The sequence below is a fragment of the Phyllobates terribilis genome, unplaced genomic scaffold (assembly GCF_046119375.1).
Source record: "Phyllobates terribilis strain yellow unplaced genomic scaffold, ASM4611937v1 Scaffold_12__6_contigs__length_324123572, whole genome shotgun sequence".
In the NCBI taxonomy this organism is placed as follows: Eukaryota; Metazoa; Chordata; class Amphibia; order Anura; family Dendrobatidae; genus Phyllobates; species Phyllobates terribilis.
The window spans coordinates 254,863,248-254,891,179 of NW_027362772.1; the positions used below are offsets into that span (position 1 = coordinate 254,863,248).

General features: G+C 43.1%; 1 protein-coding gene across 1 annotated transcript in view; it reads left to right on the forward strand.

The window, feature by feature from the left end:
* Window positions 1–3,630: 3,630 nt before the first annotated feature.
* The window catches only part of C1QTNF12 (C1q and TNF related 12), a 57,598-nt gene continuing 33,296 nt past the window's right edge, over window positions 3,631–27,932 (forward strand). Inside the window, exon 1 of the mRNA XM_073656864.1 lies at window positions 3,631–4,729. Coding sequence (XP_073512965.1) covers window positions 4,559–4,729 — 171 coding nt within the window. The 5' untranslated portion in view covers window positions 3,631–4,558. The remainder of the gene's footprint in view (window positions 4,730–27,932) is intronic.

Consider the following 27,932-nt stretch of genomic DNA (forward strand, 5'->3'; position numbering starts at 1 on the left):
CTGGATCCGACTCATAAAGATTCTGGGCATCAGTGCAGATCATTTCCTCGTCTGGATTCACAGAAGCGCTGGAGTCGACCTCTGATTCCCAGGCTATAGTATGAGTAAACAGCTCTGCAGACTCAACCATCTGTTCTACCTCATACTCAGACGGGCAGCTGGAGATTTGGGAGCTGTGAGGAAGCAAGTGCGATTTGGGTGACACCTTTGAGGACTGGAGTATTTGTGATGTTGAAGTTGATGTGGAGGAGAGCCCACTTAAAGGAGCACTTGATATCCGTTGAAGCACCTGCTGTTTTTGTGCCTCATCTGGAATTTGTAGCGATTGGCGTGGCCGTAAGAAAGGGATCTTATCACATTGTCCGCTAAAAGAAGTAGACATTTTAGTTTGGCTGGAAGATGGTCTTTCTTCTGCACCTACCCCACGGACACAACCTTTTTTCCCCTTCCCAACACGCCTATTCCCCTTTCCACCAGCAGCAGGCCTTTTTCCACTCATTTTGGTGGTTAACTAATTCACAACTCTGGAGTTGTTTGCACAAAAAAACAATGGATGGTAACCGAGCAGAGCTGAGTGGCCAAACTGTGGTATTAGGCCAAAACTATTGGCTGGGTTAGATGCAGAAAAAAATTATTTTTAATTTGCAACCTGATGGAGGTCAGTATAGATGGACTAATAGACCAAGTCCCACACACCGCTAGAAGCCCAAATATTTTTTCAGAGCTAGATGCAGAAAATTTTTTTATTCAATTTGCAACCTGATGGAGGTCAGTATAGATGGACTAATAGACCAAGTCCCACACACTGCTAGAAGCCCAAATATTTTTTCAGAGCTAGATGCAGAAAAAAATTATTTTTAATTTGCAACCTGATGGAGGTCAGTATAGATGGACTAATAGAACAAGTCCCACACGCTGCTAGAAGCCCAAATATTTTTTCAGAGATAAATGAAGAAAAAAATTATTTTTAATTTGCAACCTGATGGAGTTCAGTATAGATGGACTAATAGACCAAGTCCCACACACTGCTAGAAGCCCAAATATTTTTTCAGAGCTAGATGCAGAAAAAAATTATTTTTAATTTGCAACCTGATGGAGGTCAGTATAGATGGACTAATAGACCAAGTCCCACACACCGCTAGAAGCCCAAATATTTTTTCAGAGCTAGATGCAGAAAAAAATTATATTCAATTTGCAACCTGCTGGAGGTCAGTATAGAAGGACTAATAGAACAAGTCCCACACACTGCTAGAAGCCCAAATATTTTTTCAGAGCTAGATGCAGAAAAAAATTATTTTTAATTTGCAACCTGATGGAGGTCAGTATAGATGGACTAATAGACCAAGTCCCACACACCGCTAGAAGCCCAAATATTTTTTCAGAGCTAGATGCAGAAAAAAATTATATTCAATTTGCAACCTGCTGGAGGTCAGTATAGAAGGACTAATAGAACAAGTCCCACACACTGCTAGAAGCCCAAATATTTTTTCAGAGCTAGATGCAGAAAAAAATTATATTCAGTTTGCAACCTGATGGAGGTCAGTATAGATGGACTAATAGAATGATGCTATGCCCAAAAGATTTTACTTCACTAGGTGCAGTAAAAAAATTGGTATTCTATACACAGGTGGTATATCTTGCAACACAGATAGGCTACTCCACTGACTAACACACTCTGCAATAGGCCAAAAAGGATTAGCTTTGCTAGATTCAGCCAAATGCTGTGAAAAAAACTTGCACAGCACTGGCACAGACCTGCCTGGCAAAAACTGATAGGAACTGATGTAACCTAGTCCTGAAAAGGACTCCAATTACAATTAGTCTTTACTCCCACAATCTATCTATTTAAGAGCACAGACCTGCCTGATAAAAGTCGTAGGAAATGCTGTAACCTAGTCCTTAAAAGGACTGCAATCACAACTATTCCCTACTCCCAAGCTATCTGTATATTTGTGCGAAAATTGGCTTGAAATTAACAAGGTATAGCGCACACAGCAACAGCGGTGCCGTCTAACACGCAGCTGCAGCAGTGAGAAAATGGTGGCGACGGGGAAAATGGCTTGGTCTTATAGGGCAAGGACATGTGACATACACTGCCAATCACACATGCCCTTGCTTGTGTGAAAAAAAGCACTTCGCTCCGTGTGTGCGCTGCTGATAGGCTGACAGATTGCACCTCCCCACTGTAAATGCGGGAAAGAGAAAAAAAAATGGAGATCTTCATTGTTCCTGCAGAGATCCATCCCCTGCCCCTCCCCCCGCCCCGCTGTACACTCAAACTGCGTATTAACATTAATTTTCATCATTACTGAGAAAAAATCCAGTTATGATTTTGGTGCACAAACAGTTATCGAACATAACCTCGAACAGCCGAATTTTTCTCAAATTGTTCGTGTTCGCCGACCGGCTCGAACACCGCCCAAAACAGCTCGAATTTGAGATTGGCGAACAGTTCGAGTAGAACAACGCTCATCTCTAGTGGTGACATGTTTCTATTATACTTTTCCTCTGATTGTTCCACTCCAGATTTTGGCTTAGAAATACTGATGTAAAATACTGAACGTAAACGTGGCCCGGCCGATCGGCGGAATGAGCTTTTATCCCCATTAGGCCACAGCCCCACTATCAGTATTCGGTCAGTATTTTTTCTCAGGAGTGGGAGCCAAAACCAGGTGAGGAACAATCAGAGAAAAGGTATAATAGAAACAAGTCACCAATTCTGCATTTATCACCCACTCCTGGTTTTGGCTCCCACTCCTGAGAACAAATACTGACCGAATACTGACCAAATACTGATATAGGGGAGCTGTGAGGGGACTCATGTTATATATAGGGGGTTGTGCGTGGGCTCATACTGTATATGGGGCTCACACTATATATCGGTGGGCTGTGTGTGGGATCATACTGTATATAGGGGTCTGTGTGTGGACTTATACTGTATATAGGGGGCTGTGTGGGGCATCATACTATATCTAGAGGGGCTGTGTGGGGACTCATGCTGTACATAGGAGGCCGTGTGTGGGATTATACTATATATAGGGGGACTGCGTGGGCTCATACTGTATATAGGGGGTGCTGTGCGTGAGAGCATACTGTATATAGGGGGCTCATACATTATATAGGGAGATGTCAGCATACTTAATTCTGCTCAATATTAAATGATACAATTAATATTAATATAAAATTATAATTATTATGTTAATATTAATATTGAGCAGAATTATTTTTTCAGCCAATTGGTTCGGCCCTACACAACAGTCATAGCCTCTCATGTGACCCCTTGGGGAAATTAATTACCCACTCCTGCCCATGATGCATTGACAGTAAATAGTTTGCAATGCAACAACTGGGTCTCTACAATACAAGTCAGTAAGCGCTACGTGCATGTTTGCAGCTTAAGTATGTTAAGGGTTAATATGAAACATTTTCTCACTATTGCATTTTTTTTTTTTTTTTAAATTTTCATTTCCTTAAACAGTCTTTTCCCCTGGGGTTAAAAAAAAAAGTTTTTATAGGTCATTAAAATGTGATTAGCATCTCTGTGGAGAAGGACTGAACTGCTTATCAGCTCTACTTTAATAGGGCTGTTAAAAAACTAGGATTGACAGATGAGCAGGGTGAGTTCCCTCCCTCTCCTTCAAGTAGCAGCTACAGGAAAGAACGATATATTTGGTGAAATGAGCAGCCTGGAGAACAACTGCCAATTTGCAGTTAAGAAGAGACAGAGTAAGAGGGAAACTGAGAAAAGACTGGGACGTAGAAAGAAGGAATATCCCATCATTCTGAACTCTCAGAAAAAAGCTATATTCTCTGAAGACATTTCTGCAGGACATTTTTCTTCTTCTCCACTATTTCAGTGCAGATTTTTTTTCTCTGTGAGCACTTTTTTTTTTTTTTTTTAACACGGCTATTGACAGAGAGCCAAGACCAGATATTGACTTCTGTATGTTACAAGGTTTTATCCACGAAGAGACATAACTTTTATCTGTCTCAAGAATTAATGTTCAACTGAAGAGCCTGATGATTGGATGATTGGGTCACTTTATCGGATCCTAAAGGTGGCTTCAAGTCAAGAAGAAGACGTCAGGTTGTGAATGTGTCCAGTTCCAGTAACAGATGGGGATGACTAGCGATCAACAGAATTTCCGCTTCCTATTGTCCACCTAATGGGTCCACTCATTGATCATCATTACCGAGGAAGGTCTAAGCTGATGGGGCTCTATGCTGGCAGATGTGGGGGCTGAGATGTCATCCTGATCTCTTTAATGGTGAAGGCTTCATAGCCGAGTGAGTTTTAATTATACTGTTTGGACTTTTGAAGAAATTGATGGGAGAACATTTGCTTTCACCCTCCCTCCTATATGTCATGTGTAAAAAGACCTGGTGGAGTCAAGTAGATTGATGCTTTATCTTGACCCCTTTTGTCTTGGCAAGTGCTTATCTTCACAGAAGGATCACTTTCCACTTGTTTTATTCCTCTCAGCATCTTCTCGAAGGTACTTGGAGCTTTCCACAAGTTCAACTTTGTAAACTTTGAAGGATATATTCAACGAGCATAATGAGGTGTTGGGTATGGCTCCTGGTGGCCACGGTACTGTGCCAACAACTTGCAATATTCCCGGTCGTGGCAGCTAAAAAAGAACGTAAAAGGGGAAAAGATCCACATCAGTTCATTGATCCTTTTAATGTTACACTATCCAACAGTGAGGAGGTACATGAACTTGACAAGGTATGTGAGCTATGCATAAGACACCTCCACTGTCTCTTACCTTCTAAGCAAGTCAACTCACATCAGCCTTAATCTTAAAATCACTTGTGTCCTTGAGATTAATGTAACCGCTAGAGTGGCATCTAAGGTACCAAAAGGACCTCAAGCAAGGGGGAGATTCAAAGTAGTCATAGCTTAAACCCAACAATTCATCCAAATTTTAGAGATGTCTTCTCCAAGACCAATGAAGCAATGGGTTGGAGAGAAGTTATGTAATTTTTTTTACCAGCATTTTTATGGTAAGAATCCCCCTTTTAGGTTTGTTGTTGAAAACATTTTTGTGGTCTTCTATGAGATCCTACTATTACATTACATCTTTTAATTATCTGTTTTCCAAAAAGTCTACCTCTCTGCGTGTCGTTATGACTTATGCATTTATATATACTGTATGGGGTAACCTGTAGTAAATACATTTTAATCTTTGTTCTGCTAAAGGTGCTAGTAGAAAAGGCTTTATGTGTTGGCTGACTATATGCAATCTACTCTTTTTAATCTGCTTTTATGTTATATTGTGCTAGGATTAGAAATATTGTCACCTAATTTGTACACTTTATACTAAAGACACAACGTTGGTTTAGGCGTTATGCAAGGTTAGGTAGAAGAACTATATTGTAATGTGTTAATCTTAGGTGGTATTAAAGAGTGTGAAATAAGAAAACTATATAGTGATTGTGACTTTAGTAACTTTTAGAGACCTTTTAAAAGGTTGATGATTCGACTAACAGAAGAAACAGGTAAGAATAGCACGTGAGCCGTAGGTGTTTTTTTTGCAGAACACAGGATTTTCTGTGTAGGGTCATGGTCATTTTAGTCAAGCAAATGTAAGTGAATTGACTTTTGATATATTTTAGTTATATCTTCCCCGAATGAATGGGAGACATTGTCAGGGGGAGGGGGGAGAGTTGGGTTTCTCGAGAAAGTCTTGGTCTGGCTGTGAAGAGGAAGAGATGAGCAATGTAGTGTAAAGTTGTTGAGATAATGAGAGCGAGCGTCTGGAATGAAAGAGATGTATTTCAGGAAGAGAGAGGTGTTTACGTTGTGGGATGCACTGGAATGTAGTGGAAATATTGGACTGAGGCATGTCGGTTGCATTCGGACCAGAGAAATCGGGTTGCCAGCCTAAAGTGGTAAATAAAATGCACACAGGGGACAGATGATGAGGCTGGGAAGAGGCGAACACAAGATGGAAATGTATAGAGACAGAAATAACTGGAAGGCACTTAGATGTGAAGGTTTTGTGGAAATAACCCATAGGCATACACGTAGGGGAAGAAGATCTACAGATGAGTGATGTCAGAAAATACCAGGTGTCTTCAGTGATTGTGTAGAAGAAATGAATTATGAGCTACTCGAAAGAGGGTGATAAGAAATATTATAAATATGTGCATGGATGCTATGTATATCCATAGTCATCACATACCGTAGACACCGTTCACACTTTTGCACTTGCAGTTATCAGGCATGTATCATACATTCAACCAGTTTTCATGTATATTCCAAAAATATGTTGTTAAGTTATTTCATAACTACAACTATCAGATGCACACTATACATAAAAAATAATGTGCATACCATACACACGACTATGACGTCATGCAATGCAGAACGCTGTAGGCAACTATGTTCACATTATAAAACGTGTACGTGGAATGAACTTTGTTAAATGATATTCCGTGAATCTACTGTACGCATAGATCTTATGTACAAGGAGTCGGTTCTAAAAATGAGATGTAACCTGAGCCCTAGTTCCTCTGTAATCAGTTATCTCTGGGGCAGGGTTAGGGATAGGGGTATACAAATTGGAATTCAATGGGTTGGAAAAAGTGGTATCTGTTGTGCTACCACCAGTGCTACTGCAATAAATAGACACTATACGGGGGATCAAGTGCCATGGCTATCTTTCACCTGCCTTAACCCCCCCCCCACCCCCCCAACAATTCAGCGCCACCTCCTCTTCCTAACATTGGGATGAGATAAGAGATAGCATCACAACAAGTCAGCTGCCCACACCCGGACCAGGCAAGTGAGCAACAAATGACCTACACGGGACTCTCCAGAATCTTCTGGAGCAGGCGGCTGCTGCCAGCTGTGGCACGCCAGTGCTTCCCCCTCCTGAGTATGTGAGGCCAACCTTAGTCTAAGTAGTGCAAACCCTTATTATTACTGCATGTCCATTTTTACCATAAGTGGGGCATCTGTTCTTCTCGTAGGCAAAAAAAATCCAAGCTTCTCCCACCTATTAATCAAGTAAAAAATGGATCACACTCGCGTGACACGCGGATGGCATGAATGTATTTTCCGATTATTTTACTGACCCATTGATTTGAATGGACGAATTTGATCCATATAGCGGATCAAAATCGGACATGTCCTTTTTAGGTTTTTGAGGTCCCACAGTCTGCAAAAAAAAAACATAGACATGTGAGCCACCCCAGAGACTATAATGGGTGTATGTTTTATCCCTGAAAAACAGACATCTGAGTAACCGGTCTGACGCCTCTCACCCAGCCAAACCAGAACTCACACTTTGCACTGACGAGGGGCAGTACCCCAAACACAGTGTCTGCAAATTGAGTTTCTGGTCTTGGCTTTTATCCTAAGTCATGTCACAAGGCTTGTTAAAGGGTCAATATTAACTTTTAGGATTGCTACTTCCTATAGGTGGCACTAGAGTTCTAGTCCTCTTCCTCTCTGAAGAGACAATTTGCATATTTCCCAGAGGAGCATTGCGGCTTGAAAAGTCTCCTCAACGTGACGTGCTTAGCATGTCGCTCTCCGCAAGGAGAAACATTACTTGTTAGATACATCTGAGTAAAGGAAGACACGAACACAAAGGAGACACAAGATCTGGCAGTGATTAGGTGTGAAATGGCCTTCGGACCCTCTCTGGTTAAGCTTGGCATCAATTCAGACTGTTGTTTTAAAGTTAGAAATGTCATGTTGGAAATGACATCCCAATGACGGAGACATAAAGGGGTTTAACTTGAAGCTTGTAGGTCCCAAAGCAATATCTCCAACAGGACCACCAACCATCATGGGTCTTTAAGTGGGTTGTCCACTACTCGGACAACCCTTTTCTTAAATACAACAGTGCCCCGTGTAACATAAAAACACCATATACTCGCCTCCCAGACCAGTACCATTCCAGTCTTGTTGGCCATAAGTTTGCCGGTGCTGTCTTGTGAGCGCTGCAGTCAACTGCTCCGAAGGACATGCCAACTTTATCATCTAGCATGAGCCACTGTGATAAATTTGATGCATTTCGAGACTCGGTCTCTAGTATAAAAATTAGAAATGATTAGTAAATCAATCCCCCTATTTTAATTTAGAAGAGCCAAAATAAGTAAAGGCTCATTCCACACTATGTCTGTGACCACGGTATGGCTCATATGCTTAGGAGGTATACGTCCGACAATGTGCCGAGGCATCCGACCACCATAGGAACCCACTGGTATACATTTCTTTGCACTAACCCTCTATATAGAAAATCGTAATCTGTAGTGCTTTCCTATACAGTTAAACAAATGGTATGCATTTGAACACACACTCGGGCTCCGTCTGCTGAATGGGGATCTATGGGAACGTTACAGTATACAGTAGGTCTGGAAAAGCTTCCGACATATATTGTAGGCTGGCTGGACAGACACAGTATGCACCGAGCCAATTACTTATGGAAAGGCTCCTTTACACAAAATGACTTTTCGAATCAACAATGGATGATCGGTGAGTAAAAACATCATTCCTGATGACCCAATGGTCACTTCTCGGCCGAGCAAGGTGCAACACTTTTTACCTAGCACCGGTTCTTGCACATAACGCCCTGTGTCAAGGTGAATATTGCTTTGCACAGCAATAAATTAGGTTAGGTTAATGGATTGAACTTATCTGTAGCGAACATTAACACTGTATTACGGAATCAATAACTGAAGCGGATCTGTCACCCAATTTCACAAAACAAACTACATACATTATTAAATAGACCTTTAATGCCTGTTGGGTCTGGTATACTTTCTTTGAAAATCTATGTCAGAATGGCTGTATAAGACTTTAGGAAAGTTCACATGCTGAATATTAAAAGCTGATACCTGAAAATTGAGACAGCTTTTTAAATAAAAGTACCGTATTTTGCAGATTATAAGACGCACTTTTTTCCCCCCAAATTTGAGAGGAAAAAGGGGGTATGTCTTATAATGTGAACTTACGATATTTTACCTGGGTGGGGTCGGAGTCAGATCGGGGTCCCAGATACAGGAGGTTAGTGGTGGCTGCGGCGGTAGCGGGGCGATGCTGCGGCCCCGTCCTCAGAAGAAGTGTCGTTGATTCAAGGCGGTGGTGATGGCGGCGGGAGCGGGGCGATGCTGCGGTCCTGTCCTCAGAAGAAGTGTCATTGATTCAAGGCGGCGGTGGTGGTGGCGGTAGAGGAGCGATGCTGTGGCTCCGTCTTCAGAAGAAGTGTTGGTGATTCAAGGCGGTGGTGATGGCAGCGGTAGAGGGGCAATGCTGTGGCCATGTCCTCAGAAGAAGTGTCGGTGATTCAAGGCTGTGGTGATGGCGGAGGTAGAGGGGCGATGCTGCGGCAATGTCCTCAGAAGAAGTGTCGGTGATTCAAGGCGGTGGTGATGGTGGCGGTAGCAGGGTGATGCTGCGGCCCTGTCCTCAGAAGAAGTGTCGTTGATTCAAGGCGGTGGTGGTGGCGGTGGTAGCGGGGCAATGCTGTGGCCCCGTCCTCAGGAGAAGTGTCGTTGATTCAAGGCAGTGGTGGTGGCGGCGGTAGTGAGGCGATGCTGCGGCCCCATCCTCAGAAGAAGTGTCGTTGATAAAAGGCGGTGGTGGTGGTGGCGGTAGTGGGGCGATGCTGTGACCCCATCCTCAGAAGAAGTGTTGTTGATTCAAGACCATGGTAGTAGCGGCGGTAGCGGGGCGATGCTACAGCCTCGTCCTCAGAAGAAGTGTCGTTGATTCAAGGCGGTGGTGGTGGCGGCGATAGCGGGGTGATGCTGTGGCCTCGTCCTCAGAAGAAGTGTCGTTGATTCAAGGTGGTGGTTTTGGCGGTAGTGGGGCGATGCTGCGGCCCCAACCTCAAAAGAAGTTTCGTTGATTCAAGGCGGTGGTTTTGGCGGTAGTCGGGCGATGCTGCAGCCCCATCCTCAGAAGAAGTGTCATTGATTCAAGGCGGTGGTGGGGGCAGCGGTAGCGGGACGATGCTGCGGCCTCACCCTCATAAGTCGGTGGTAGCGGAGACGAGGTTCTCTATTCCGTACATAGCCTGCGCTGTGCTCTGGCAAAATAGTCGCCGGAGCATGCGCAGATTGAGATCTCGCAGCATCGCCCCGCTACCGCCGGCACCACCACCACCGCCTTGAATCAGCGACACTTCTTCTGAAGACGGGGCCCGCAGCATCGCCCGACTCCTGCCGCAGCCACCTCCAATCTCCGGTATGTGTGTCCCCTGCTCCACCACCATTGCCCCCCAAGGTAAAAAGTATTATAAGGTGCACCATTTTATTTAAAAACAAAACATTTTTTCCTATTTTGCATCCCAAAATTTGGGGTGCGTCTTATAATTTGCAAAATACGGTATATTAATAAATTCTTTATATTTATGTGAGCAACACATCTAAACAAAATTATTTTGAAGTAGACAACCCCTTTAAAGGGAATCTGTCACAAGGTTTTTGCCACCTAATCTGAGAGCAGTATGATATAGAGACAGAGACCCTGATTCCAGCCATGTGTCACTTACTGGGCTGCTTGCTGGAGTTTTGATAAAATCCTTGTTTTATAAGTAGGAGATTATCACTACGGGACTAATAAACCTGCTGCCAGGTAGTCCAGCCACACCCCCACCACTGATTGGCAGCTTCTGCCTGTACACAATGTACAGAGAAATCAGCCAATCAGTGATGGGGGCAGGGTTATACAGAGTTCAGCATTCTGAGAACTGCTAGATCTATAGCAGATCAAAAGTGATTTTATTAAACTATTACAACAAACAGCCTAGTAAGTGACACATGGCTGAAAATGGGATCTCAGCCTCTACATCATGCTGCTGTCAGATGGGGTAGCATAAACCTGGTGACACATTCCTTTAAAGGGGTTCTCTATATCATTGCTATTTATTTATTATGCTTATTTACATAGGACAATATCCTTTCATTAGAAGGATAAAATAATAATAAGCCGACTACATCATTTTGAACAGCTTTGAACTCGGTAGAAATATGGAAGCAAGTGCTACATTTCCCTGCAGTGCCACCCCAGGGGAAAGAAGGTATTACAAGTTTCCACTTGCAGTGGGCTGCCCATGTAATGCACAGATATGCTAGGTCCTCTAGAGTGAGAGATGCTCTTTGTAGTTTCTTTCCACTTGGCTAATAGATGAAGATATTGAATAAGGAGGCTCCCTCTAAAAATTGGCCAAATTGGGTGTTTGAATGGGTTGTTCTAAGTCGGACAACCTCTTTAACTACAAGAACTTTTTATTTTATTTTACATACCCGGCGTGGTGCGGTAGAGATGGATCACATCAAGGTTGATCGTGACCTGTCAATCATCAGCAGAACACTATAAGCAGGGTGGAGTGGATATCACTGTCATCAGCTGATAGCATCTGGAGCGGAGTCTCACATTCTCGCCAGCAGCTAGTTCTGTCTTTCCGCCCTAAAAACAATAAAATCTAATACAAGATCAAAACAATACAAAAATGATCTTATCAGCCGCATTGGAAATATAGAAGCCTGTGATCCTTTTCTTTGCACTTTGAGTATAAAAAAATAAGATAGTGTATATAAAACACTTTTGCACACAAACATCACAAGAATGATAACTTTCATGCAAATTTGCACGAAAATTTGCACAAGCCCCACTCACTTTTGTGCATTCTGGGTATGCACTATATCAATAGGATTCCCTAGGATCTGGTACAATGCATCCCATGACTTCTGTAATAATGGAAGCCATAGTGCTACTGTGACCAGAGCCTAAATATTCATCTTACAGTCAAAAATTTAGCTATGGCCACTCAAGTAAAAAACATATAGCATGTTCAGGGATGTTGAGTGGTATACTGTAGGTGTAGACAGGGTTTCTTAAGTTGTTTTTAAGTACTCTTTAATCAAAAAATTACATCAAAGCACAACCTAAGTGATGATCAAAAACTGTGCTGTACCTACAGAATTAGAGCATCAGGACAGTGTGAGACCCCCGCTGTAGACATGGGCCCCGTTTCATCATTTGCGTTTTATTAAGGTCACTTTTCTTTTTTCGTCTTGTGGGATTTGTTGACATTTGTTACACCAACTTCTTCAACATTGGGCCACGCGGTTCATGAATTTGACACAAAATAAAAAAATGCTCTTATGACTTTGTCTTTTTTTTTTTTTTTTGCAACTTTTCAGAGGCAAAAGTAGCAAATTCTTTCAAAAGTTGCATGTTTGTATGAAAATACACCAAATTGAATACTCCTCAAAAAAACTTTACTCCAGGCAAGGATTGAAGTGAGGTATGCCAAGAAAATGTGTCATTTGGTAAAAGTCGCATTTCATGAATCTTGTCTAAAGCATCAGGATAAGCAAAGTTGATGAGGAAGAATTAAAAAAAAAAGAAAAGTAAAAAAAAGAAAGACAACTTAAAAAGTGGCGCAAAACGATTAGAGAAGAAGCAAATATTGTATTTCTCTGAAAATAAGACAGGGTCTTATAATATTTTTTGCTCTGAAAGATTGGTTAGGGTTTATTTTCATAGATGTCTTTTTTTTTTTTCTTGTACAACAATCCACATTTATTCTTGAGCAAAAAAAATCAAAATTTAACATGTATATACACACACACACACACACACACTCAGCATACACTGCACATACAGTACATGCCAGCCTGTCTACTCTTCAGTTCCTCTAGACTACTGCAGTTAAAGGATCTTTGGTGACATCATGGTCGCATGAGTGTGATGTCACCAAAGGTCCTTAGTGATAGAACCCTCGTTTGTTTTTTCCATCTTGTGTTTTGCGGTCACGTGACCATCTGCCTTTATACTCCAGCTCCGCCCTTTTGGCTTTGCTGGACTTCAGTGTTTGACTGTTTCTCTAGCCAGGTGCTTCGGTGCCTTTCTCTGTCAGTTCGCTTGGTCCTTCTGGAACCTCTAGTACCTTTTTGTCAGTTTGTCTTTTTGTGTTCTGCAACAACTTCTCTGTTTAGGAGGTGTCCCATTTTTGTCCCAGTCCTTAGTTCTTTTAGGGACCCCTCCCCTTATGCTATAGGTCTTAGTTCTGACTAGCCGATGACTAAGGCGGGTCTGTTCGCTAGGAACAGTCAGCCCGCTACATTGTATCGATTCAGCTTAGTCTTACTGTAGGGACAGCTTTCCCCTATCTTTCCTTAGTACTTGTTGCAGATCATAACAGTAAGTCCAGCCCAAAAAACTAAAAGGAAAGAAATTCGGGGATCAGTATGGTTTCCGTCCAGGATTTGGCTCAACGCCTGCAGAGATTGTCCCTGGAGGTGGCCGAGCTACAGCAACATGTGAGTAGCTGTTCTGGAGCGCATTTTGTGGAACCCAAGGTAGGACTGCCTGATGTTTTTTATGGTAAACAGCAAGATGTTTTTTCCTTTAAAAATGCTTGTTTGTTATATTTTCGTTTGAGAGCAAGGTCCTCTGGGAATGAATCACAGCGCATAGGTTTTATTATGTCACTTTTGCGCAATGAACCACAAGGGTGGGCCTTTTCTCTCCAACCTAATGATCCGTGTTTAAGGTCTGTAGAAGAATTTTTTTCTGCTATGGGGCTATTATATGACGATCCTGATAGAATCTCATCTGCTAAGGCAGAACTCAGGCGTTTGAATCAGGGGTCAGGTGATGTTGAAAATTATTGCACACACTTCAGAAGATGGGCTTCAGAAGTCAAATGGAATGATCCTGCACTGAAATGTTTATTTCTTGCTGGTCTGAGTGAAAGGGTTAAGGATCTGATAATTGTATTCCCCGCACCTGAGACTCTGCAGGATGCCATGTAATTAGGTGTTTTTGTGGACAGGAGACTGAGGTCCGGTCCAGGGTGAATGAGGTAAAGACTCCTGTAATGTCAGGTACTAGTCCCCAGAAAATCTGCTCTGACGGCGGAGAACTGATGGAGGTTGGGGCGATGTCACTCCGCTCTCAGGAAAGAGACCGGAGGTACGCCGAGGGATTGTGTCTTTATTGTGGTAAAGCTGACCATTTGATTAAGTATTGTGAGCTTCGTTTAAGTAAAGAAAAAAAAAAGGTCAGGTATTGCTTGTTTACGCTCTGCAGGAGTATTTCTTTCTGGGAGTACTACTTTGCAGGAAAATTTGATTGAATTTCAGGTATTTGTGGATTGTGGTTCAACACTTAATGTGATTGATAAAGGGTTTTTAGAAAACCTTAAATTGAAATCCAAACCTTTGTCATCACCTATTTCTGTGATTGCAATTGACAACACTCCCTTGAAATGTATTACTCACAAGACTGCTGCATTTCCCCTCACTATCAATGGAGTTCACCAAGAAATTTTGGACTTGGTTGTATTAGATAATTTACCCTCTCAGGTCGTTTTAGGTTTGCCTTGGTTAAAACTGCACAATCCTTTGCTGGACTGGTCTACTAATGTGATTAAGTCTTGGAGTCCGAAGTGCTATGATAAATATTGTAATGGTCGCATTGAGGCTGTGGAAAAAGGGGAATTACCGGTACCTATTCAAGATTTTTGGAGGGTTTTTTTGGAGGAGGAGTCGCATGTTTTACCTCCTCATAGGGATTATGATTGCGCCATTGAGTTTGTTCCGGGTGCTACTCTTCCCAAGAGTTGCTTGTTTAATCTGACTATCCCTGAAAGAAAGGCCTTGGAGGAGTACATACAGACTAGCCTGGCTGCTGGTCACATTAGACCTTCTAAGTCGCCTGTGGCAGTTGGATTTTTCTTTGTTATAAAAAAGGACGGGGGTTTACGTCCATGTCTGGATTTTCGTGAAATTAATAAGATTACCCTACGCAATTCCTACCCATTGCCATTAATTCCTGACTTGTTTAACCAGTTGGTGGGGGCCAAGTGGGTCTCTAAAATTGATCTCCGGGGGGCATACAATTTGTTACGAGTGAAGGAGGGTGATGAATGGAAAACTGGTTTTAACACTCCGGTAGGTCATTTTGAGAATCTGGTGATGCCTTTTGGTCTTACCAATGCACCTGCATTTTTTCAGAACCTTATTAATGACATCCTGAGACCTTTGATTGGTAAGAATGTGGTTGTGTATTTGGATGACATTTTGATTTATTCACCAGATCTAGAGCCCCATTGGCAGAGTGTATGTGAAGTTTTGCAGTTATTGAGCGATAATTCACTCTTTGCTAAGCTGGAGAAATGTGAGTTCGCTGTGCAGAAAATTAGTTTTTTGGGCTACATTGTCTCCAGCGAGGGCTTTGAGATGGACCCGGTGAAGGTTCAGGCTGTGCAGGAATGGCCTAGGCCTATTGGTTTGAAATCTATACAGAGATTTTTGGGTTTTGCCAATTATTACAGGAAATTCATTAAGAATTTTTCTGTAATTGTTAAACCTCTAACCGATCTCACCAGGAAAGGTGCGAATACGGCCCAGTGAACTACTGAGGCCATTGAAGCGTTTGAGTATCTCAAAGAGAGGTTCAGTTCTGCCCCTATCCTTATGCAGCCTGATGAGACCAAGCCTTTTTTGGTCGAGGTCGATGCTTCATCGGTGGAGGTCGGAGCAGTTTTGTCTCAGGAGAACAAGGATGGAGTACATCCTTGTGCCTTCTTTTCGAAAAAATTTTCGGAAACCAAACTGAATTATGATGTTGGAAATCGGGAGTTGCTGGCTATTAAACTCGCGTTTGAACATTGGTGTCATTTTTTGAAGGCGCTCGATTTCCTATTCAGGTTTTCACAGATCATAAGAATTTGATCTATCTGGATGCTGCCAAGCGCTTGAATGCCCGTCAAGCTAGGTGGGCACTTTTTTTTTCTCGGTTTCATTTTTCTGTTACCTATATCCCTGGTACTAAGAATGTTAAAGCCGATGCTTTATCTCGCAGCTTCTCTCCTACGGTCGGTGCCGAGGAGGAGGAGAGTATTTTACAGAAAGGAGTTGTGGTGGCGGCATTGGACTCCGTTTTGGAGAATGGGATTCTGAAAGCTCAAGATGATGCTCCATCTAACACTCCACATGGGAGGTTGTTCGTACCTAGAGCCTTTAGGAGAGATTTGTTTGTGGAGTGTCATGAGTCTCGGTCGGCAGGTCATCCAGGAATTTCAGAGACTAAGAGACTTATCAGTCGCAGTTTTTGGTGGCCTGGATGGCAGAAGGAAGTCATCAAGTGGGTGCGTCAATGTACTGTGTGTGTTAGGTCAAAGGCTTCACATACTCCTGCTGCGGGGTTGCTTTGCCCTCTGGAGGTTCCTAGTGTGCCTTGGACGCATCTCACAATGGATTTTATTACTGATCTTCCTGTGTCCAAGGGTTTTACTGTCATCTGGGTGGTCGTGGGCCGTTTTAGTAAGATGTGTCATTTGGTTCCATTCATTAAGTTGCCCTGCGCCAAGACATTCGCTAAGGCGCCCCCAGGGCCGTGGGGTACTCGGCAGCCGGGCCTCTGGATGCCGGTTGGTGGGAAATATCACGGTGGCTGGCCCGGTCCGTGACCCAGGGCGGTCAGTGCAAAAGGGTAGTATTTTTAGAAAGTTTGTGACGCCACTTGTGGTGCCTGGTGAAGATCACCAGCGCTGCAACAGTCCTCTGAGGCAGATGTTAGGGCAGCTTGTGATGGGACGGCTCCCCACAGGTGGAGCAGGCCTCAGGGTAGTGTAAGATGGTGTGGTGGTTGCGCTGGGCATTGTAGTGCAGAGAGGGAATGATGGCATGGACGAAATAACTGGACAGAGGCGGTGCAGTGCAGTCATCCATGTCTTTACTCACAGTTCTTTAGTTCCACAGGGTGCACTGTCAGATCACAGCCTCCCACGTCGCGCTGCTTTCACCGGGCAGGGGTTCAATCCTTCCTCAGACAGCTTGGGAATACCTGGCAGAACCCCACTTTCTCGTGTTCCTATTTTGACCGACTTCACACTGGTCTTTCTCCCTCCTGCTCTGCGCTGCCCACTCTCAATCCTGTTCAGGTACTCTGAAGTCCCTCCTGTCCGTCGGAGTTACACAGACTTGCTTGACCCTCAAGGGACTAGAATGCGGCCACGATCCCTCTCTCTTCTGGCAGATACGGGGCGTACGGGTGCCTTCCTGCACTCGCCGTACCCCCTGGGATCCCTTCTCAAAATGGAGCCTACTCCCTGCTCCCCTCCGGGGCCTCCAGACTTGGCCCTACTTGTGGAGCAGAGCTCCTAATGAGACTCTGCTCCCAGACTGTTCTTCTGAACTGTCCCGAGCTGTTCTTCTGAACTGCTCCTCTGAACTATCTCTCTAACCACCGCCCTAAGATGGCTTCCCTATCTTATACTCCTACCAAAGTGCTCCCTCTAACTACTTCCTCCTCCCACACCCACTACTGGTTCCCCCTACCTTTGGGTTCCCCCCACTCCAGCCAGGGTCAGGGCTCACCAGCTGCGCTCTGCATGTTGCCCCTACTGCCGGCCTGGAGCAGTGTAGTGTTGGATGCAGGGTCTCCACACGTTTGTTAAGGAGATTGTCAAGCTTCATGGCGTTCCCACGGATATTGTTTCTGATAGAGGACCTCAGTTTGTGGCTTACTTTTGGTGTGCTTTTTGTGACAGGTTGAGAGTCCATTTGTCATTTTCTTCTGGTTATCATCCTGAGTCTAATAGATAGACTGAAAGAAAGAACCAGGATGTAGAACAGTTTTTGCATTGTTTTGTGGCGGACAATCAAGAGGTGTGGTCTGAGTTTCTGCCTCTCGCTGAATTTGCTCTTAACAATCATACATCCTCCTCTGCTGGGTGTTCTCCTTTTTTTTGTTGTACCGGGAGACATCCGTCTTTTGGTTCGTTCTCCAAATTGGGGTCGGCGGTGCCGGAGGAGAAGAATTTTTCCAGTGATTTGGAGAGAGTTTGGACTAATGTATGTTGCAACCTTCAAGAGGCTAACAAGAAGTCCAAGAAGTATTTTGACAGGAAACGTAAGGAGGTTTTGTTTACCGTGGGTGACATGGTTTGGTTATCCTCAAAGAACCTGCGGTTGAAGATTCCCTCTAAAAAACTGGGTCCTAAGTTTTTGGGTCCATTTAAAGTGCTTCAGGTTGTTAACCCGTCTGCTGTTAGGTTGGATGTCCCTACTTCCTGGAAGATTAATCCTGTGTTTCATGTTTCCTTGATGAAAAAGGCTGATGTATCAGATAGGGACGCTACTGTCACAGTTCCTCCTGTTGTGGAAGACGGCGAATATGAAATTTCTCGTATCTTGAATTCTAGATGGCATAGAGGGAGATTACAGTATCTTGTCTCCTGGAAGGGTTTTGGTCCCAAAGATAACTCCTAGGTAAGGACGGATGATGTCTCTGCTCCTAGGCTTGTTAAAGCTTTCCACAAGAGGTTTCCGGATAGGCCTGGGCCTGGAGGATCCGGAGGATCCTCATAAAAGAGGGGGTACTGTTAGAACCCTCCTGTTTGTTTTTTCCATCTTCTGTTTTGCGGTCACGTGACCATCTGCCTTTATATTCCAGCTCCCCCCTTTTGTCTGTGCTGGACTTCAGTGTTTGACTGTTTCTCTAGCCAGATGCTTCGGTGCCTTTCTCTGTCAGTTCGCTTGGTCCTTCTGGGACCATTAGTACCTTTTTGTCAGTTTGTCTTTTTGTGTTCTGCAACAACTTCTCTGTTTAGGAGGTGTCCCATTTTTGTCCCAGTCCTTAGTTCTTTTAGGGACCCCTCCCCTTATGCTATAGGTCTTAGTTCAGACTAGCCGAGGACTAAGGCGGGTCTGTTCGCTAGGAACAGTCAGCACGCTACATTGTAGGGATTCAGCTTAGTCTTTCCTTAGTACTTGTTGCAGATCATAACACTTAGACAGTCTTAAGGTCAGAAATGAAATGCTGGGGGAACCTGGGAGACTGGAATCCCCCAGAACTTGCCAAGTTTGCCCCTTCCACCTATAATGCCGGCTCCGCATACCAGCTTGTCTCCTCTTTACTTCCTCTAGACTACTGCAGTTAAAGGACCTTTGGTGACATCATGGTCGCATGACCGTGATGTCACCAAAGGTCCTTAAGCAGTTTTAACCACGGAATAGAAATGCTGGGGGCCCCTAAGAGAGTGGGGACCATGGGCAATTGACCAGTTTGTACCTCACCACCAGTCCTGGCTGTAACTAGGGCTTATTTTTGGAGTAGGGTTTATATTTTGTTATGCCTCTGCCTTTTTTTTTCTTTTACGTGTGTATATATTTTGGTTTCTTTATATATTTTGTTATACCATGCCTGAGGAAGAGACCTAAGAGGTCTCGAAAGCTTGCTTTGTTACATCATTTATTTATTTTTTGTTGGCCATTAAAATGTATCATAACTACAAGATTATCTTGTTTTTCCCACTGAGAGCAATGGTTTATATTTCAAGCATGCTCCAAAAATCCTTATTTTTTGCAGTCTTATTTTTAAGGAAAAAACCCAACTAAAGATACTAAAGAGGAGCAAAACTGGAGAAACCATAATGTTGAATTGGAGCTATGATGTGTACCCCTGGTGGACACATACAACTGGTTAAGAAATTTACATGTAGACACTCAAAAAAACTAAACAAAACCTAACTAATATGTATCCAATCCCAAGAAGGACAAGTAGCAAGAGTTTATTTTTCTACAATGAAGTAGTGGTTCTTGGGATCACTGGAATTGCCCCAAAGATAGGATTTTCAGAGCATGACAAACAAATATTTCTGTTGCCTCTTTTTCAGGTAGGCAACTTTGAAGATAATTCATGTATGATGTTACAGCCTACTTTCTAGGCATTTTTCCACTCTTTATAAATATCACTAGTGTAAGGAACTATCAGGCTTCATGGCGAGTTCAAGGAGATAAACCATGATTAAACCAATGGAATACCAAAGGACCATCGCTGCTCTTGTAAATTCAGTCTGTGATGATATTTCTTGACCACAGTAGAGATTCTCCATTGACTTTGTTCTAAAGACTAAACAAAACTGGCTGCCATCTTGTGGATATCTGAAGAAGGTATCTTCTCACTGAAGAACAAGGGGAAAGGAGCTCTTCAATCTCAGGCTAGATATTTGAGTTTGCTGCTTTTGTTGACCTGTATCATGATCCTAATTTTGGGCTATGGAGAATTCTGTAGGACTGAATACTATAGTGTCCTCCATCAATCAGTTGAAATCTGGCACAAATGTGTTAAAAGGGTTGTCCCGTCTACAGTCATTTCTGAAACCGGACAAATTTCCCTGCAGCATCACCAATGGGTAGATGAGGCATTGCACATTGTCCATTTATAATATTTGATTATTTTTGTAATGTAGGAGGGGGCAAGTCCTCCAGATGAAGTGATGGTCTTTGCTACTGCTCTGCATTATGACAGAGAGATAAAGATCCCAGAACCGAGGACCTTTTTAACTCAGAAATTCCCAATAGGGTGTATGAAAAAAGTTTTCCAAACTTGATAGCCTCTCTAATCAGACCTATGATTCATGAAGACAAATGATTCCCATTACGACGTGAGTATGAGCCGTGCGTTTCATGATTTGGAACATTTTAGAGCTCTGCGATCCACTGGCACACATAAAGTGTCTGTGTACACGAGGGCTCGGAGACAAGGCATGTCAGACAAAATATTTAAATTAACTTGATAGTATTTACTCCTATTGGTAAATTATATGTGCAGTGATCCCAAGCCCAAGATTGAGAATAAAAACTATAACAGATATGAGTGTTGGGCTAATGCATTGTATAAATATTATTCCTTAAAAGAATTTTTGGAGAAGAAAAGTTGATCGGTGCCATTGTTTACCTAGAAACATTGTCCGTGGGGGTGAGGGGATATTTGAAACTTTGCACAAATAATGTATATTTTTACTTTTTGGACAGGTGTCATCGGGGATTATTCTGGTTCATAAATTATATATAAAAATGCAGATCTGCTGAGTGTAAATCAGTGAGGGCTGTGCATTTCTAAAGGGATTTCCAGGAAGGATTCTGGAAGCAGAGTGTGGACAAAACAATAAGTAGGATTAAGAAGTTGCAGGATGAAAGAGTCTGGAGAGAGACAAGTGATTGTAAAGCGTGTTAAGAAAATAAGATCAACTCAAAATATTCTTCTAACTGATGTGTAAATCTCAGCTGTTACAACAATAAATACAAAAGCTTGCGTGTTTGACATGTAAAGTGACCACAGGGTAGGGTGAGAACCCCAGTTGTGTGGCTCGGAAGTGCGTGATGGATAGGATGCAACAACGGACTGGAAGACACTTCTGATCAGTGCAGGAGAAATCAGACGCTGCGGTCTTCTGGCCCCTCTCTGTCACTGTAAACCTGTGACATGTGGTCAAGTGGCTCAAGCAGACAACAAAGTAGAATCCTGACTGTGTGCATATTGCACACTGTCAGGACGCCACTGTGTTGCTTGTTATGTAACCGTAAGTATGTGATTTACCTAGTTTCGGTCCCGTGCCGACTAGCAACTTTTCCTTCTCTTCTAAATGTTATATTGAGGGAAGCGAATGAAAAGCTAGTTGGCACGTGATCTCAACTATGCAATACTTGCAGCCATGTGGCCGCCCACCAAGCAGGCAGCAGAGCACAATCCCGATGGTGTACACATTGCACACTGTCAGGATTTAATAATCTGCAATCACATAAAGTGATTGCAGAAATTTACATGAAGCCCTGAAAACCCTTTAAAAAATGCTCTTAATTTCTGGGGTATATTAGTATTTACTAGCTGGGCATAAATTTGCTTTTAAAGGGCAGTTAGTAGTGTAATATTTTCCGTGTAACATACGATGAAATAAATCCGGACATTAGGGCAGAGTCATATAAAAAAAATGAAAATATACTATAAACATACATTGGACTTACTGAAACTGCATCTATACAATGGTTCTATGGTTTCACCAATGGGAAGATATTATTACTCCCATATGATTCATATTTTTTAAGACCATCCAATATTTTTTTGACCTATCCCAATTCTTGGAGGACAAGATCTTTTTAATAAAGGGGCAACGCTCGACATAGGAAAGTGGATTTTTCAGGTTGGCTCAGATATGACTGTGTGAATGGGTAGATTTGGGATGTGCTTTATGATTTGGGAGACGCTTGGCGGAAAGGTCCAAACCTTTGTTAATGAAGTTCTTTGAAGTTTTTAGGTAGTGACCCAAAGGTCAGGGAGTCACTTTGTACTCTAGTAAACTTGTTTTAGTGTGTATTAAGTTAATAAAGCCACCAAACTAAAAAGTGCAAGACCTTTCCGAGCCAGGTTTCATCCCAGAAGATGACAACTCCGAAAACTAATTGACCCCCAAGATTACTATCTATCTATCTATCTATCTATCTATCTATCTATCTATCTATCTATCTATCTATCTATCTATCTATCTACCTATCTATCTATCTATCTATCTATCTATCTATCTATCTATCTATCTATCTATCTATCTATCTATCTATCCAGTGTGATACAGTGTGATCAACTCTACACCAAAAAGCAAAGAATAAGTGCTCCTCGGAGAAGATCCCAAGCACTGTACCCCCACCGATCACACTTTCTTGACATCTCAAAATGATTTGTGTTGGAAAACATGTGTAAACCTCCTTTATGCTTGTTAACTTGAGTGCAATATTACAAAAAATAAGCCAATTTTACTTTAAGAGCACGTGTCAGATTGTCAGTGATGTCAGGAATCAAAGGCATATTTCAGCACGGGGCTGGAATTACCTGCTTACATTTCCTTTCATGCTTGAAAAGGCCACAAGAAGCTCGGATCGGGCTTGAAGTGTCAATTTCAAAGTACAGTGGGGCTTTTGATACTCTTGTATTACACAATCAAACAACTAATTTCAGAAGTTGATTTGCTGATAGGAGATTTGTAGAAGTCACAGAGCTCAGCTACAAATTCTCAATTCCCTGGTGTGAGATGGGATTTGTAGCTTGGCTGCAGTACAGACACAATTTTGGTTAGTATAACAGACGGCACTAGTAAAACGAGCCTTATTATTCCCTGGTTGTGAGGATAAAAATAGCATTACTGGCTTTTACATTACCAGACCAAGCTGAAAACAAGAAAGATGTTGGAGTAAGGTAAGTTATCCACATCTGTACTATATGGTGATTTTTTTTGCATTCATTGAGGTGTCTGGCTATTCTATGTCATAAATATCAGTAGGCTCGTCAATAATTTTTGTAATGGAGCATTAGAGCTGGTTATGGACAATCAATATATAGTATATTTATATACAATATACTCTGCATCCATTTTAATATCCAGATGACACCCATACATAGACTCTTTCAGCCAGAGTATGCCCTATACCAGGGATGTCAAACTAAACTTAAGCACACAGAGGGCCAAAATGAAAAATTTGGACAAAGTCGCGGGCCAACCGGTATACAGAATAATGGGCCTCACATAGTCCTCCATACAGGATAATGGGCACCACATAGTCTTCCATACAGGATAATGGGCACAACATAGTCCTCCATACAGAATAATGGGCCCCAGAGTCCTCCATACAGTATAATGGCCCCACATAGTCCTCCATACCGGATAATGGGCACCACATAGTCCTCCATACAGAATAATGGTCCCACATAGTCCTCCATGCAGAATAATTATCCCACATAGTCCTCCATACAGAATAATGGGCCCCACATAGTCCTCCATAGAGTATAATGGGACCCCCATAGTCCTCCATACAGAATAATGGGCCCCACATAGTCCTCCATACAGTATAATGGCCCCACATAGTCCTCCATACAGAATAATGGACCCCACATAGTCCTCCATACAGTATAATGGGCCCCACATAGTCCTACATACAGTATAATGGCCCCACATAGTCCTCTATAAAGTATAATTGGAACCACATAGTCCTCCATACAGTATAATGGCCTCACATAGTCCTACATACAGTATAATGGGCCCCACATAGTCCTCCATACAAAATAATGGGCTCCACATAGTCCTCCATACCGTATAATGGCCTCACATAGTCCTACATACAGTATAATGGGCCCCACATAGTCCTCCATACAGAATAATGGTCCCCACATAGTCCTCCATGCAGAATAATTATCCCACATAGTCCTCCATACAGAATAATGGGCCCCACATAGTCCTCCATAGAGTATAATGGGACCCCCATAGTCCTCCATACAGAATAATGGGCCCCACATAGTCCTCCATACAGTATAATGGCCCCACATAGTCCTCCATACAGAATAATGGACCCCACATAGTCCTCCATACAGTATAATGGGCCCCACATAGTCCTACATACAGTATAATGGCCCCACATAGTCCTCTATAAAGTATAATGGGAACCACATAGTCCTCCATACAGTATAATGGCCTCACATAGTCCTACATACAGTATAATGGGCCCCACATAGTCCTCCATACAGAATAATGGGCTCCACATAGTCCTCCATACCGTATAATGGCCCCACATAGTCCTCCATGCAGAATAATGGGCTTGACGTAGTACTCCATACAGAATAATGTCCTCACATAGTCCTCCATACAGTATAATGGGCCCCACATAGTCCTCCATACAGAATAATGGGCTCCACATAGTCCTCCATACAGTATAATGGCCCCACATAGTCCTCCATGCAGAATAATGGACTCCACATAGTCCTCCATACAGTATAATGGCCTCACATAGTCCTCCATACAGAATAATGGACCCCACATAGTCCTCTATACAGTATAATGGCCCCACATAGTCCTCCATACAGAATAATGGACCCCACATAGTCCTCCATACAGTATAATGGGCCCCACATAGTCCTCTATAAAGTATAATGGGAACCACATAGTCCTCCATACAGTATAATGGCCCCACATAGTCCTCCATACAGTATAATGGCCTCACATAGTCCTACATACAGAATAATGGGCCCCACATAGTGCTATATACAGTATAATGGGCCCCACAAAGTCCTCCATACCGAATAATGGGCTCCACGTAGTACTCCATACAGAATAATGTCCTCACATAGTCCTCCATACAGTATAATGGGCCCCACATAGTCCTCCATACAGAATAACGGGCTCCACATAGTCCTCCATACAGAATAATGGGCCCCACATAGTACCCCATACAGAAAAATGTCCTCACATAGTCCTCCATACAGAATAATGGGCTCCATCTAGTCCTCCATACAGTATAATAACCCCACATAGTCCTCCATGCAGAATAATGGACCCCACATAGTCCTCCATACAGTATAATGGCCCCACATAGTCCTCCATACAGAATAATGGACCCCACATAGTCCTCCATACAGTATAATGGGCCCCACATAGTACTCTGTAAAGTATAATGGGAACCACATAGTCCTCCATACAGTATAATGGCCCCACAATGTCCTCCATACAGTATAATGGCCTCACATAGTCCAACATACAGAATAATGGGCCCCACATAGTGCTATATACAGTAAATGGGCCCCACAAAGTCCTCCATACAGAATAATGGGCTCCACGTAGTACTCCATACAGAATAATGTCCTCACATAGTCCTCCATACAGTATAATGGGCCCCACATAGTCCTCCATACAGAATAATGGGCTCCACATAGTCCTCCATACAGAATAATGGGCCCCATGTAGTACTCCATACAGAAAAATGTCCTTACATAGTCCTCCGTACAGAATAATGGCCTCACGTAGTTCTCCATACAGTACAATGGCCCCTCATAGTCCTCTATAGAGTTTAATGGGAACCACATAGTCCTTCATACAGTATAATGGCCTCACATAGTCCTCCATACAGTAGAATGGCCTCACATAGTCCTACATACAGAATAATGGTCCCCACATAGTGCTATATATAGTATAATGGGCCCCACAAAGTCCTCCATACAGAATAATGGGCTCCACGTAGTCCTCCATACAGAATAATGTCCTCACATAGTCCTCCATACAGTTTAATGGGCCCCACATAGTCCTCCATACAGAATAATGGGCTCCACATAGTCCTCCATACAGAATAATGGGCCCCACGTACTACTCCATACAGAAAATTGTCCTCACATAGTCCTCCATACAGAATAATGGCCTCACATAGTTCTCCATACAGTATAATGGCCCCACATAGTCCTCTATAAAGTATAATGGGAACCACATAGTCCTCCGTACAGTATAATGGCCCCACATAGTCCTCCATACAGTATAATGGCCTCACATAGTCCTGCATACAGAATACTGGGCCCCACATAGTGCTATATACAGTATAATGGGCCCCACAAAGTCCTCCATACAGAATAATGGGCTCCGCATAGTACTCCATACAGAATAATGTCCTCACATAGTCCTCCATACAGTATAATGGGCCCCACATAGTCCTCCATACAGAATAATGGGCTCCACATAGTCCTCCATACAGAATAATGGGCCCCATGTAGTACTCCATACAGAAAAATGTCCTTACATAGTCCTCCGTACAGAATAATGGCCTCACGTAGTTCTCCATACAGTACAATGGCCCCTCATAGTCCTCTATAGAGTTTAATGGGAACCACATAGTCCTTCATACAGTATAATGGCCTCACATAGTCCTCCATACAGTAGAATGGCCTCACATAGTCCTACATACAGAATAATGGTCCCCACATAGTGCTATATATAGTATAATGGGCCCCACAAAGTCCTCCATACAGAATAATGGGCTCCACGTAGTCCTCCATACAGAATAATGTCCTCACATAGTCCTCCATACAGTTTAATGGGCCCCACATAGTCCTCCATACAGAATAATGGGCTCCACATAGTCCTCCATACAGAATAATGGGCCCCACGTACTACTCCATACAGAAAATTGTCCTCACATAGTCCTCCATACAGAATAATGGCCTCACATAGTTCTCCATACAGTATAATGGCCCCACATAGTCCTCTATGAAGTATAATGGGAACCACATAGTCCTCCGTACAGTATAATGGCCCCACATAGTCCTCCATACAGTATAATGGCCTCACATAGTCCTGCATACAGAATAATGGGCCCCACATAGTGCTATATACAGTATAATGGGCCCCACAAAGTCCTCCATACAGAATAATGGGCTCCGCATAGTACTCCATACAGAATAATGTCCTCACATAGTCCTCCATACAGTATAATGGGCCCCACATAGTCCGCCATACAGAATAATGGGCTCCACATGGTCCTCCATACAGAATAATGGGCCCCACGTAGTACTCCATACAGAAAAATGTCCTCACATAGCCCTCCATACAGAATAATGGCCTCACATAGTTCTCCATACAGTATAATGGCCCCACATAGTCCTCCATACAGAATATTGGGCCTCACATTGTCCTTCATACAGTATAATGGCCCCACATAGGGGTTGCGGTTCTGGTGTTGTGGGCCAAATATAACCACCCTGCGGGCCAGATTTGGCCCACGGGCCGGAGTTTGACATGTATACCCTATACAGAGTGCCAACTAAAGTGTACCAGCAAGAGCACTCATAGATAGTGCCAACTGAATATCGCCTCTCCAAATAGTGCCAACAAACGATACCTCTTATACAGTGCCAGTCAGAGCGCTCATAGATAGTGTCAGCTGGACAGCGTCCCTCCAAACAGTGCCAACAAAAGGGTGCTTCTTATACAGTGCCAGTCAGAGCACTCATAGTATCAGCTAAATAGCGCCCTCCAAACAGTGCCAGTAAGAGCACTCATAGGTATTGCCAGCTAAATAGCGCCCCTCCAAACAGTGCCAACTAAAGTGTACCCCTTAGACAGTGCCAGTTAGAACACTCATAGATAGTGCCAGCTGAATAGCGCCCCTCCAAACAGTGCCAACTAAAGTGTACCCCTTATACAGTGCCAGTTAGAACACTCATAGATAGTGCCAGCTGAATAGCGCCCCTCCAAACAGTACTAGCTAGATAATTCCCAAACAGAACAATGCAATGGGTGACATCATAGACAGCATCAGCCAGAATTTATCCCTATTTAAAGGGGTGTTTCCAGAATCCCAATTTATGCGTC